We start from the raw sequence: 15,385 nt of genomic DNA, 5'->3' as shown, positions 1-15,385 counted from the left end.
TTTTTGGCTATTGCTACAAATATACCCGTGCTACTTAAGATTGGTTTTGTGGTCCAGGGTCACAAATGGGATGACAAAACTAAATGACTTTTTTTCTCAGAATTGTCGGACATAAACTCACAACTGCGAGTTATAAAGTCCAATTCTGAGGGGAAAAAAGACTGGTATGTTCTCAGAATTGCGAGTTTATATCTCCCAATTCTGAATTAATAACTAGCTATTGAGTGTTATAAAGTCAGAATTGTGAGATATAAACTTTCAATTCTGAGAAACTGTCACAATGATGAGATACAAACTTGCAATACTGAGAAACAAAGTCAGTGAGTTTATATCTTGAAATTCTAACTTCCTAACTCACAATTGTGAGTTTATATCTTGCAATTCTGGCTTTATTTCTGAGAATTGAGAGTTTATGTCAAACAATTTTAACTTTGTAACACAATTGTGAGTTAAAGTCAGAATTGTAAGATATAAACTTACAGTTGCGAGTTATAAAATCAGAATTGCAAGATATAAACTCACAATTCTGACTTTTTGTCTCGCAAATGCGAGTTTGTATCTCGCGATTCTGACATTTTTTTTTTTTTCACAGTTGTGAGTTTATCTTGCAATTCTGAATTCTGAATTCAGAATTGTGGGATTTAAACTTGCAAATGCGAGTTATAAAGTCCAGTTCTGAGGGGAAAAAAACCTGATATGTTCTCAGAATTGCAAGTTTATATCTCCCAGTTCTCAGTGTTATAAAGTCTGAATTATGAAATATAAATTCACAGTTCTGAGAACATCTCAGTTTTTTTCCCCCTCAGAACTGCACTTTATAACTCGCATTTGCGAGTTTAATTCAATCGTGAGATATAAACTCAGAATTGTCAGAATTGTCAAAAAAGTCAGAATTGACATTGCGAGTTTAAATCTTGCAAATCCGACTTTATAACTTGCAACTGTGGGTTTATATCTCACAATTCTGGCTTTATTTATGAGAATTGTGAGTTTGTTTCACAATTCTAACTTTGTAATACAATTGTGAGTTAAAGTCAGAATTGCAAGATATAAACTCGCAATTCTGACTTTTTTTTCTCAGAACTGCGACAAACTCAAAATTCTGAGAAATGAAGTCAGAATTACGAGATATAAACTCACAGTTGTGAGTTATAAAATCAGAATTGCAAGATATAAACTCACAATTCTGACTTTTTGTGCGAGTTTGTATTTCGTGATTATGGCATTTTTTCACAATTGTGAGTTTATCTCTCAATTCTTTTTTTCTTGCAATTCTGATTTTTTTCCTCAGAATTGTGGGATTTAAATTCACAAATGCGAGTTATAAAGTGCAGTTCTGAGGGGGAAAAAAACCTGATACGTTCTCAGAATTGCAAGTTTATATCTCCCAATTTTCAATGTTATAAAGTCTGAATTATGAAATATAAACTTGAGATATAAACTCAGAATTGTCAAGAGAGTCAGAATTGACATTGTGAGTTGATATCTCACAATTCTGGCTTCATTTCTCAGAATTCCGAGTTTGTCTCACAATTCTGAGAAAAAAAATGTCAGAATTGCGAGATGTAAACTCATTTGTAAGAGTCTGAATTGCGAGTTTATCTTGCAGTTCTGACTTATACTCGCATTTGGGAGATGTTAACTCATTTATATCTTGCAATTCTGGAAAAAGTCAATTACAAGTTTTTATCTCGCAATTCTGACTTTATAACTCGCAACTGTGAGTTATAGTATCCGGTAATACTGACTTCATTCTCAGAATTGCGAGTTTATATCAAAATTTTTGAGGAAAAAAAATTTCAAAATTCTGAGAAGTCGCAATTACCTTTTTTTTTATTTTTTTTTTTTTATCCAATCTTTCAAGTCTGTTGTAAAATTATAAATGTATTTACTTTCATTTTTGTATGTAGTCAATGCATTCTTTCCTGAATACAATTAATAATTTATTTCAATTAACATCTTACTGACCTTAGACTTCTGAACGGTGGTCTACTTAACTTACATAAGCACATAAATAAACATTTTTAAGGTATATTATTTTATTGTTTAACATTTTTAGGTTATTAGCTGCTTTCAGTGTGGGATGGGCTTTGGTATAATATTATAATACTAAAAACCAAGCAAGCAACTGACAAAATGTAGTGTCGTTGCTGGTGAGGATATGTGTTAGGGGAGCATTCTAGTTTTGGTGCATTGTCAATCACGGTGTAGACAGCTATGTTGATTTGGGATAGTGTCCTAGTTAGATGGGATGTCAGCCTAAGTACATGTGATGTAGATGAGATGTCAGGCTGAGTGTGGGTTAAGGTCCTCTGCGGTGGAGAGCAGTACAGCTGATGCATGGAAGCTTGTTAAGACTTGATCAATATTTTAAGTGGCTTATTTTATGCACTGGTAGGCGTGCACTGTTGAAGACTGATGAGTCTATTAGCAAACTGAGTTTTGTGTAATTGCCGTGTGGAAAATGAGCGCATGATACAGCGTGATGACTGGGGAGAGATTTCATTATTTTTCAGCTTGGCTTTTGTTTTCAGGATCACTGTGCTTTTCCATTATTAGCGCACAGAGCGTAAAATCCCACATTGTTATTTAGTTTGTTTACACTTGAGAAGAGATGATACTGTTTTAGTCAAATTTAAGTGGCTTTGTGTAATGAAATTGTGTCTGTTGTTTATCATTGTGTAAAAACAGCAGATCTACTACCATGCACAATATGACTGGAATGCCCAGTGTGAAAAGATGGATCTCAAAATAATAGTCATTGTTAGAAAGGGTTCAAATACACAAAAATGCAAAACACAAAAACAAAATGTGAAGCGTTTTTCTGAAGAACAGCAGGCAGTTTAACTGTTCAGGACAAACAAGGGACTCATGAACAACTATGACTAAACAAAAGAGCACAGCTGTGGATCATTCAGGTAACAACACAGTATTAAGAATCAAGTGCATGCAAACTTTTGAAAGGGGTCAATTTTTATAAATGTAACTATTATTTTCTCTTGTGGACTATATGTAAATGTCTTATATGTGAAATATTGTATTCAGGTCAGTACTAAATAAAAAAAAAATAACATGCATTTTGTATGATCCCTTTTATTTTGGTAAAATAATTAACATTTTGCAGATTCTGCAAGGTGTATGTAAACTGCAGTTCCTTTTTGTTCAGTGATGCATAACATGGTAATATTGTGGAATTCATTTACCAAAATTGGAAATTGAATTGGAAAGAGATGAGTTATTGGCTTTATTGTTCTGTATAGATAATTGTATCTGTACCGTTTGGTGTTTTCATCCTGAACTCTCTTGGCTCCACATGATCAGCAAGGGAAATCTTGTTTTGTTCAGTGTTGGTTCCTCATGAGACACTGGTGTCTTTTTAAAGCACCTTGAAGACACTGAAAAATTGTGAGCAGTGCCTGCTTTAGACAGCAGAGAGTGACCAGCTCAGACCACACATCTGTTAACAGTTTGGTCAGAAAGGAACAGATTGATAAGTCTAAATGTAGCACATTCAATCTCGCTGGTGACCCACTGTGCTCACTTGAGACACACATTTAGCTTCAGGTGCAGTGTTCTTTGATTTTGAGATTTTTAAAATTGGAAACAGCTGCCAAAGATAAAACTATAAAGCCAAAATTGGCTCTGAATATTGAAGGGATAGTTCACTCAAAATTGAAAATTCTGTCATTAATTACTCATCCTCATGTCGTTCCAAACCCGTAAGACCTTCGTTCATCTTCAAAACACACATTAAGATCGTTTTGTTGAAATCCGAGAACTTTCTTTGGCTGTATAAATGTACAATTATTTGTCATGCTGGTAAAGTACATTGAAACTGAAAACTGAGGGATTTTATGGTGCAGAATTCTCTTGACATCTTACTACTGGTGGTGAAGTTATTGTGTTGAGTGTGTGTGTGTACATAAAGGAGAACACACGCTACTGCTGAAACTGCTTGCTTTGTTTTTTCCTCTCGCTCCATTATTCAGGCTTTTTCATCCTGCTCCTGTTTTCTGTCGCCTAAACCAACAGGTGGCTGAAGGGCCTGTTGGGAACCTTCACAGATCTTTAGTTGCCCCAGATTTATTGGCTATAGCGTCTCTTTCCTTCTTTCTTTGAAAAGACTTAAACTACTCTACAACTAATTTTCCCATCAGCTATCTGCTTTAAATTTGCAGATGGATAGATGGATTCATGTAATCCTCTTGTTATGTACTTCATGTACTTAGAAATTGCAGAAAGTTCTCCCTACAATTAAACTTTGATCATTATGATTATAGGAGAATTTTAAAATGGAATATATATAATGTTGCGTTTATTATAATCTAAGGTGAGATGAACTCAATTTATTTCTAAATGTGAGGCATAACATGGCATAATGAGATGTTTTCAATACTTTGTTTTATCTACCATGACATATTCAAGATCTGTGTCCATATACCGTAGATCACTTTAGTTGAACAGTATTTAAAGGGATAGCCCACCCAAAAATGAAAATCCTGTCATAGTTTTCAAATCATCAATCTTCTGTGCAACATAAAAAGATATTCTGGAGAATGTTGGTAACCATACAGTAAAAAGTCAATGGGAAAGGAAAACTGTTTGTTTACCAATATACAGAAAATAAGTCATACATGTTTGAATGACATGAAAGTAAGTAGATGATGACAGAATTTTTATTTTTTGGTGAACTATAGCTTTAAATCTGTAGAAATTCTACTGTAGTATTCAAGTCTGTAATAGTATTTATATAATTTTAGGGTTTATGCAAATAAAAAAGAAAAGATAAAAGTGCTTGAAGATGTTAACCTGAGCGTCTCTCTCTTGCAGAGCGCACCATGGCCAGACACGAGGTGCGAGAGGTGGAGCATAGACAGACACGGGACGGCCTGCGGGACTCTCCTGCATTGCCTGAGATTGAAGATCTGATCATCATCTATAACCGTGTGCCCAAGACTGCCAGCACCTCCTTCACCAACATTGCATATGACCTGTGCGGAAAGAACCGTTTCCATGTTCTCCACATCAACACCACCAAGAATAATCCGGTCATGTCCCTGCAGGACCAGGTAACATGTCCATTACATTACAATAAAATAATTTTTTGCCATTTCTGCAAATATTGTTTGTCTGTGTAAAGCAATGTTAAATATTTGTTCTGAATTTATCACACCACAGAAAAATGTGTTATTAAGGTGAACCACTGATGGTTTTACACTCTAGTTATTACAGTGTTAGGGGAAGGCCCATGCTCAGTGGCTCCAGTGCATCATTTCAGTCCTGCCAAAAAAACTGTTTAATGGTCTAACTCAACAATTCAGTACTACATAGATCAGTGGTTCTCAACTCCAGTCCCCGGGGCCCACTGCTCTGCACATTTTGTTTGTCTCCCTCATTTAACGCACCTGATTCAGATCATCAGCTCGTTAGGAGAAAGATCCATGAATTGAAGTGTGTCAGATTCAGAAACATACAAAATGTGCAGAGCAGTGGGCCCCGGGGACTGGAGTTGAGAACCACTGATCTATGTAGTACTGAATTGTTGAACATTTATTTTGTGTTTAGAAACAATTCTCTGAATTGCCTTTACAAAGACTTTAACATTTTAGTGTTCTGTACTCACCCCCTTGTCATCCAAGACGTTCATGTCTTTCTTTCTTCAGTCGTAAAGAAATTGTTTTTTGAGGAAATCATTTCAGGATTTTTCTCCATATAATGGACTGCTATGGTGCCCCAAGTTTGAACTTCCAAAATGCAGTTTAAATGCGGCTTCAAAGATCCCAAATGCGGTCATACACTATCCCCGCTGAGGAAGAAGCAAAACGATCGGTTATTTTCATTACAAAAATACAATTTAAATACTTTTTTTAATCTCAAACGCTTATCTTGTCTTGCTTTGCCTGAACTGTGTATTCTGGCTCAAGACAGTTAGGGTATGTTGAAAAACTCCAATCGTATTTTTTCCCTCAACTTCAAAAATCATTTCAAAATCATCCTACAACGCTGCAGAAGTTCCGACCCAGTCTTTACTAAGTGACCATGCAAAGGAGATCAAACCCTTAACAAATAAGGGAAAACAGCAATATAGGACGATTTTGAAGTTGAGGGAGAACATGAAATGGACGTTTTTTGACATACCCTAACTGTCTTGACCTGGAAAAAAACAGAGGTCAGAAAGAGCAAGACAAGACAAGCGTTTGACATTAAAAAGTATATAAATTGTATTAATTTTATGAAAATTACCAATGGTTTCATTAGAAAAGACCCTTCCTTGGCTGGGATTGTTTATAACCGCATTTAGGTTTGTTTGAAGCTGCATTTAAACTGTATTTTGGAAGTTCAAACTCGGGGCACCATATCAGTCCATTATATGGAGAAAAAGGCTAAAATGTTTTTGAAAACATAATTTCTTTACAGCTGAAGAAAGAAAGACATGAACATCTTGGATGACAAGGGGTTGAGTACATTTATCTGTAAATTGTTGTTCTGGAAGTGGACTTCTCCTTTTAAGCTTTGCAAGTCCACTCATATGTGATTAAGGACATTTTTTTTTTTTAAACCTAGTTCATTTGAGCACTCCAAATGGTCCAAGTGTCAACTGTATGAATTCAGACCTCCCTAAAAGGAGCCAGTGTCCTTTTATGGTTCAGCGGAGTCCCTTTTTCAAATCCATAACTAGTTTTTGTTCATTTGAAGTCTACTACATGTGAAAGCACTCTAAATGTCATTGAAATATTGCCACACTGAAAATAGATGTTCATGGGGTATTACATTGTGGGATACAATTATCTGATTAAAACTACAGTAAAAAACAATATTCTGAAATATTATTATAATTTAAAATAACTGCTGAAATTTTAGCAGCCATTACTCCAGTTTTCAGTGTTGCATGCTTCTTCAGAAATCATTCTAATATGCAGATTTGGTGCTCAGTAAACATGTATTATTATCTGTGTTAAAAACTGTTTTACTGCTGTTTTTTTGTGTGTGGAAACAGTGATGCATCTGTTATGATGAATAGAAAGTTCAAAAGAACATCATTTGAAATGTATATTTTTGTAACAATGTAAAAGTATTTTAAATCACTTTTGATTAATATAATATATATATATATATATATATATATTATATATTATATATATTATATATATAAAATAAGCATTATTTCTTTGAAAAATCTTACTGAGCTCAAACTGTAGAACTGTAGTGTATAACCTGAATGCAGTTATTCTAGGTTTAAATTCCATCTTTTATTAAATGAAAATTACATTTAGTAATTTTGAATTTAAATATCAGATGTATTTTAAAGCAATAATTCACCCAAAATGAAAATTCTGTCATTACTCACCCTCATGTCGTTCTAAACCCGTAAGACTTGCGTTCAACTTTGGAACATAAATTAAGATACTTTTGATGAAATCTGAGAGCTTTCTGACCCTGTATACATAGTAATACAACAATTTATACATTATATTTATAAGTATATAATTTATACTTAATCATTTATACAATTTGAAAAGGTTGAAGCAAATTACAAAGGTGTTCACAGTGGGCTGTGTTTACAATAATCTCATGTCATAAAAGCATTCTGAGCCGAGGTGAAATTACATGACTCTTTGGCCGAACAAGTTCTCTTCAGCACTCTTCTTCATGAGCATTTCAGTGTGTGGATAAAAAATAGATTAGAGCGCCATCTGCTGTTCAGATCTAAGCTCAGAATCGATTCCAAAAAGAATGGCGAAAAAGAATGCAGATCTTCATTCGGAAGATCTCAGAATCAATCCATGAATCGATTTATTGTCCCATCCCTAAAAAGTACCTTTTACTGGGTCATTTGAACATTTCGGTTGTGTTGCTGTTTATAAAGGGGTGAGAAAGGTCTCAGATTTTATTAAAAATATCCTAATTTATGTTCCAAAGATGAGTGAAGGTCTTACGGGTTTGGAACAACATGAGGGCGAGTAATTAATGACAGAATTTAAATTTTTTGGTGGACTAACCCTTTAAATATACTCGCAGATGATCAGAGTTTTAAAACGTACTTCTCACTTTTTAAAAAATACTTAAAGGGGTCATCGGATGCCCATTTTCCACAATTTGATGTGATTATTTAGGGTGTTAATGAAAAGTCTATAATGTACTTTGGTTAAACATTCTCAATGGTAGTGTAAAACAACACCCTTTTTACCAAAATCAGCTGTGCAAAAATCATCCCATTCTGGTCGAGGCTGCTTTAAATGCAAATGAGCTCTGCTCGCCCCGCCCCTCTCTTCTCTCTGTGGAGTGACGAGCCTGTTTACTTTAGCCGAGTTTAGCCACTAAACTTGCTAACTAGCACATTATTAGGAAAGGCGATTGCAAAGATTCATTAAAACAACCCCTTATACTCACTTCTGCTGGATTACGAATGATTCGTACAAACATAGACGGATATATGTAGATCGGGAGGTGCATTCCCTTCACAAACAAACGGAATCCACTGCATCTTCAGCGGCTCAGATGTCGGGAGTAAATGACGACCACTATGTTCATTATTACATCCAGCAACACAACACCTCAATCGCTCAATTCTTGTCTAACTTACATCCCTGCTCCGGCATCAAAACATGGAGGTTGGACTGTTACAACTGATCTGAGGTAAGATGCTCATGTCAATCAACTATCATGGGAGCGGCCTCTGTTGGTGTGACGCCACAATGACAAGCATCTTAGAATGGCTGGATTTGAAAAAGGGAATATTATTTTTACAGATGCATTAAAAACCACTGCACAAATTTTTCTCATTATAGGGTAGATTTGTACATACACTGCCAACACACATTAATGTTCAAACAGCATGTAAAAGTGAACTTAGCATCCGATGACACCTTTAAAATGATTAAATAGCCAGATACTGTATATGCCAGCTATTGGGTATATTTTACAGACACACTCGTCTTGTGTAGTCTGGACCAAGTGCAGAAGTGTAGTGTGCTTGTACTGATGACATTGTGATTGGTCTTTTGCTCAGTTCTCACTCTGACAGGCCAGGTGATGTTAGCACAGCGGCCCTGCGTTTCTGTCGTGCATTGTCTCTAACAAGCAGTCTCGTCTCTGGCTCCACCTCCATAATTCATAACCTACTGTCAATATCCACACTGCTGCTGTGCCTTTGTGTGACAAGCAGCGCAGAACAAGCTGAACCAATAGATAAAAAGAAGAACAAGGGGGAAAAAGAATGAAGCGCAGATCTTGTTGACAGCAGTAAAGAAAGAATTCTCTATTCATCATATGTATTGTTATATAGGGAAACGTGTTGTCAGCTATACAAATCAATCTTGAGTTTTGACAAGTTTTGTGTTGAAGGTGCTTCCTTCCAAACAATAGTGTTCACGCATCATTTTGACCTCACACTTGTGAACATTATTCAACACAGCGTGTGGCTCTGTCAGTCTACGATCATGAGCGTATGTTTACATTTGTATTCACGTCATTGCCATCCGCAAAATAATATACCTCGGAGCAGGGGGGAGGGAAGGTGTTATTTATGGGTGATTTTTGCCAAGGTAATATCCAGTCTAGCTTTCAACACAGCTTTTCGTTTGTGCAGATGGTACGACCTTTCCCTCCCAGTGGAGTACAGCTGTGGGACTATGGGGAGAATGTTTGGAGAAAACATTGCTGAAATGTGTTTGCATTAAGTAGTCACTTGGCTGGGTTGTTTAGCAGCCCGTGACAGATGCAGTACGTCAGTGCGAGATTGTTATTTGAGATTTGGATATCGCTGATGCTTGAATGATGGGGTATATCACACATGCAGGAAAATAAATTTAGAGGTTTGTATACTGTGTACAGGTACAAATCGAATGTGTTATCTTGTGCTTACAGATGAGGTTTGTAAGGAACGTGACATCCTGGCGAGAAATGAAACCGGGTTTCTACCACGGCCATGTCGCCTACCTGGACTTCACAAAGTGAGTTTTGCTGTATTGATACAAAATCATCACTACAATCACTGGAAGCAATAGCACTAAACTTCACCGTAGTTAATATGATTATATGTGCTCTTAAGGCACACAAGACCTTATCAAATAGTACATTTGTTGTCTGTTCCTGAAAAATGGGACATCAATCAGCCAGCTACTTAATGCACTGATGTGAGAAGATACATTTAAGTGCTGCACTCTAGTGGTTGAAAGTGGAACATGTTTTTATTTTTTCTCTGTGGATTTGGAGTCTGAAATCAGATTGAATTTTTTGTTTTGTTGGATTTGATTTTTGGTTGTCAATGAGCATAACAATTTTTGCACAGATTTATGTGCTGCTGTTATTAAAGCAAAAGGAACGTCGTATTGAAATTCAGAAATTTGTATTAAATTTTGTTATTTATTTCTGTGACAACAAAGCTGTATTTTCAGCAGCCATTATTTATTCTGCTAGCTGTAGTCAGTATTTTTAGTCTTCGGTGTCTCATGATCTTTCAGAAATTGTTGTAACATTATAAATGTCTAGCATTCATTAAGAAAAAAAAAAAAAACCTTACTGACCCCAAACGTTTCAACTGTACTGTACATAAAGCACATTACAACAAATGTGATTTTAGTTTGGTTTTGGTTTATTGTTTTTTGTTCTTTGTTTTTCTTTACTTTGCTTTGTGTTTTTTGTTTTGTTTTACACATGATAATCAGAATCATTTTTGCACAGATTTGTGGAGTTTATGATGTTGTTCTTAAAAATAAATAAATAAATAAAAACCTTATTGACCCCAAATGTTTGACCTGTACTGTACATAAAGCACATTACAACAAATGTGTTTTTGTTGTTGTTTTTTGTTTTTTTGTTTGGTTTGGTTTGTTGTTTTTGTTTTGCTTTGCTTTGTTTTGGTTTTGTTTTATTTTGTTTTACACATGATGATCATCAATCATTTTTGCACAAATTTGTGGAGTTTATGTGCTGCTGTTCTTAAAAAAAAACAAACAAAAAAAAAAAACCCTGCACTGTACATAAAGCACGTTACACAACAAATGCTATTTTTTTGTTTTGCTTTGCTTCACTTTTTGTTTAGCTTTTTGTTTTGTTTTGTTTTGCTTTACTTTGTTTAGTATTGTTTGTTTTGTTTTTTTTATTTTACACATGATCATCATCATAATTTTTGCACAAATTTGTGGAGTTTATGTGCTGCTGTTATAAAACAAACAAACAAAAAAAAGCCTTACTAACCCCAAACGTTGAACTGTACTGTACATAAAGCACATTACACAACAAATGCAATTTTGGTTTGCTTTGCTTTGCATAACTTTTTGTGTAGATTTTTTTTTTTTTTTTGCTTTGCTTTTATTTAGCTTTTTAGATTTTGCTTTGCTTTGTTTTATTTGGTTTAGTTGGTTTGTTTTTTATGTTGTTTTAAACATGATCATCATAATCATTTTGCACAAATTTGTGGAGTTTATGTGCTGCTGTTATTCAAGCAAAAGAAACATCATATTAAAAATTCTAAAATTTGTATTAAATTTTGGTGATGATATAATTGGAACGAAGAAAACAAAGATAGCAAATCAGCATAATAGAATAATTTCTGAGGGATCATGTGACATTGGAGTAACGGAGACACTGGAGTAATGATGCTGAAAATTCAGCTTTGATCACAGGAATAAATTACATTTTAAAACGTATTCAAATAGAAAGCAGTTATTTTAAATAGTACAAATATTTCACAATAATACTGCATTTGCTGTATTTTGGATCAAATAAATGCAGTGAGCAGAAGAGACTTCTTTAAAAAAAAATGTCAAAAACTTAAAACTTTTGACTGGTAGTGTACAAGGAATTTGTTCAGATGACATGAAACCTCCAGTACACATAGACAATAACAACAACAAAACAAACAGATAACAAGGATATGTGAATAAAATACATGTATATCTAAATATATAAATAAACAGAAATAGACAAAAAAAAAAAAAAAAAGTATTTACAGTTGTAGTATATAGGTGGAATAGAACAGAATTGACAAAGAATAATATAATATAATATGTTTTCCTCAATAGGTTTGGTGTCAAGGGGAAGCCAGTTTACATCAACATTGTACGGGACCCCATCGAGAGGCTGGTGTCGTACTACTATTTTCTCCGATTTGGAGACGATTATCGACCAGGTCTCAGACGGAGAAAGCAGGGAGACAAAAAGGTATTACCTTTTTAAATGATTCATTCAACATAACTAAGAATTTTGTCACTGTATGGATGCTAAGATGCAATATGTGTGACTACGTTTCAGACGTTTGATGAGTGTGTGTCATCAGGAGGTTCTGATTGCGCTCCTGAGAAGCTTTGGTTACAGATCCCGTTCTTCTGTGGCCATTACTCTGAGTGCTGGTGGGTAACATGAGCAGCCTGTTACTCTGTCTTTCACTTAATGCTCTTCTGCATTAGACAAATTGATTGATTTGCTCTTTACAGATTTGTTCTCAAAATGACTGCATGTAGGAGCTGGAAATGATCTGGTGTGTCTGTTTGTGCAGGAATGTTGGCAGTAGGTGGGCTCTCGAGCAGGCCAAGTATAATTTAGTGAATGAGTATCTGCTTGTGGGAGTGACCGAGGAGCTGGAGGATTTTATCATGATGCTCGAGGCAGCACTGCCACGCTTCTTCAGAGGAGCGACCGAGCTCTACCGCACAGGTACTTCGTTGTCAAAAATGAGTCATGGTTCAACAAAAAAAGACAATTCTGCTTACTTTTCTCCATGTAACACAAAAGGGGAAAACAATAGCTCTGTGTGAGAAACAGCCTGGTGGATGGATATAAAACTGAGTTTTATTTTGTCTTTGACTTAAACTGCAGGCAAGAAGTCCCACCTGAGGAAAACGAGTGAGAAGAAACCTCCCACTAAAGAGTCCATCTCAAAGCTGCAGCAGTCCAACATATGGAAGATGGAGAACGAGTTCTACGAGTTTGCGCTGGAACAGTTTCAGTTTGTACGCGCTCACAGCGTCAGGGAAAAAGACGGAGAGCTTTACCTGCTGGCTCAGAACTTCTTTTACGAGAAAATCTATCCAAAAGTAAACTAGAGTTGACATTAGCATGGTCCAAGTGTCGTTTGGCCCGTTCATATACTGTTCTGTCACATTCACTGGGAAGAGAAGAAGAGGACATCTACGATGTGGACACAAATGCCTGGAAGAGTGTGTTTTTCGAGAGACTTCACACAAGTGCTGACTGTGACGCTCAATATCAAGCCACTTTGAGCCCAGTATCTTTTTATGGACATTCACAGCAGTGAAAACATTTGTGACATCAAACATCAAATTTTCACGTGATTCTTCATGCCTTCCAAAAGAAAAATGACAGAACCTTCTTTGGCCATCAGTCACTGTTGTGAAAAATCGATTTTGAACAGGGTCAAAAGGGTACAGCTTTTTGTACCAGATGTTTGGTACATTAGGAGCACCTCCTTATTTTACTACTAACTGTGGTTTTGTGAATTCTTAACACTTTCTTGCATTGTGTATATTCATTTTTAATAGAATGCCATGAACAGTGTTTACAGACTTTAGTAAAGGTATTGTAGCCAGAGTTTAGAATGTGGTAAAACAGATTTCATATCTGTACAAATTGTATTTACATGTATATTTTATGTAATTGGACCAAACGGTTGTAAGAAATTCAAAGTTGTAGAGTTACTAGTTATTTAGAAAATAGACATCTTTTTGGGGACCCCACTGGTGCTTGCTTTCTTTTCTATTCCCCTCTCCCCCCATTTCATCTTCCATTGTTCAAGTACAGAGATTGTTTTGGACAGGTTCGAGACCATTATATCTGTCCACCATGTTCCTGTTTCTAACTGTGTGAGGTCTTACTGGTCCAGAACAGGTTCGTTGAATAAAAACTGCAAGTATCATCTTGAAGCGCAGTATTGGCTTAGGTACCTAATGCCCTCTCAGAAGTCCTAATTATACTGCATTTTACCAGAAGATAAAAGGAAGAAAGAGGCTCAAACCAACATTAGGTGTACACTCAATAGTGCCTTCATGAATCATTAATTCCACCCTGGATTTTAGCAGTTGTTCTGATCATTCAAACAATGTCTGTATATTAAATTGATTTTAAAACTGCCAGGTTTCCTTTTATGTTTGAGTTCTTCATCATCTTGATATTTTAGTTTTTTGTCTTTTTTTTTTTTTTTTTTTTTTTTTGTATAAATTGTCTCAAAGCATTTTAAATAAACTTTACTGTCTGTGAGACCATGTTGTTTTCAGGATGTTCTCTTAGGCCACGTTCACACAGCAGCAGAATAAGGTTGTCAGACCTGTATTTGAGTCCTTAATATGGTTACGTTTACAAACAGTATGGTTATTTACGGGTTTGACAACCGCATTCTATAACCGAACTCACACCCGTACATTTTTAGGACTCACAACTGCATTCTCAGAAAAAATCCCGACAGTTTTATGCTCGGTGTGCGGCTCAGATGCTCCGCCCTTCCCCCAAATATAAAAGCTGCTGTCGGTTAATGAAGGTTTGATGAATGAACTCGCGGCTCGACTGGACATTTGACGTGTCAGAAAGTGAAAAACGTTCAGTTTTATGGACGTCGCCATCTTTGGCCACTGTTGTTATGGTTACTAGTAAGTAATAGGGACTTGTCTCCCCTTGCACGTTCATACAGACAGTATTCGAGGCGCATTTATAAGCTGCTGTGTGAACGGGACATTTCGAGACTCACACCTGTAAGTAAATGCCATTGTCAATCCCAAAAAGTGACAGTGTGAACGTAGCGTTATTCAGTTTTCAAACTGGGCTTCGAGGATATTCTTGTGGGGTGTGTATATTTTAATAGGATAGTTTTTAGGACTGTCAAACCCAGATAGCACACGTACCCCTACAAGATGTCTGTTAAAGATCACTTGATTTGGAAAGCATCTGCTGTGTACAAACATCTAACATAAGATGTCAGTTTTACATACATTCAAAATCATAAATATCTTAAAGACATCTAATAGGCATCTATTTGACATCTAATTGGAAACGTCCTATAAGACGTATTGCAGATGAGCAACATGCTTTTTACCTTGCCAAAATCAGCTCTGCAAAAATCATCTCATTCTGGTCGAGGCTTTAAATGCAAATGAGCTCTGCTCGCCCCGCCCCTCTCTTCTCTCTGTGGAGTGACGAGCTGCTTGGAGAGATTGTTTGCTTTAGCCACATTTAGCCGCTAAAACTGCTAACTAGCACATTATTAGGAAAGGCGATCGCAAAGATTCTTAAAAAAACCCTTATACTCACTTCTGCTGTAAGTGAAGCTGGATCATGAATGATTTGCGCGAACATAGACGGATATATGTAGATCAGGAGGTGCATTCCATTCACAAACAAACGTAATCTACTGCATCTTCGGCGGCTCAGATGT

At 35.9% G+C, this 15,385-nt stretch overlaps 1 protein-coding gene across 1 annotated transcript in view; it reads left to right on the top strand.

Annotated features, from left to right (window-relative positions):
* hs2st1b (heparan sulfate 2-O-sulfotransferase 1b) overlaps positions 1-14,199 on the top strand; it is an 89,140-nt gene extending 74,941 nt beyond the window's left edge. Inside the window, exons 2-7 of the mRNA XM_051111954.1 lie at positions 4,831-5,069; positions 9,868-9,953; positions 12,027-12,165; positions 12,256-12,353; positions 12,500-12,657; positions 12,820-14,199. Of these exons, the coding sequence (XP_050967911.1) occupies positions 4,831-5,069; positions 9,868-9,953; positions 12,027-12,165; positions 12,256-12,353; positions 12,500-12,657; positions 12,820-13,046 (947 nt within the window). The 3' untranslated portion in view covers positions 13,047-14,199. The remainder of the gene's footprint in view (positions 1-4,830; positions 5,070-9,867; positions 9,954-12,026; positions 12,166-12,255; positions 12,354-12,499; positions 12,658-12,819) is intronic.
* Positions 14,200-15,385: the final 1,186 nt, after the last annotated feature.

This window comes from Labeo rohita, chromosome 6, assembly GCF_022985175.1.
Source record: "Labeo rohita strain BAU-BD-2019 chromosome 6, IGBB_LRoh.1.0, whole genome shotgun sequence".
In the NCBI taxonomy this organism is placed as follows: domain Eukaryota; kingdom Metazoa; phylum Chordata; class Actinopteri; order Cypriniformes; family Cyprinidae; genus Labeo; species Labeo rohita.
Note: the sequence above shows the minus strand (reverse complement) of the source record. Positions and strands in the feature narration are given on the sequence as shown.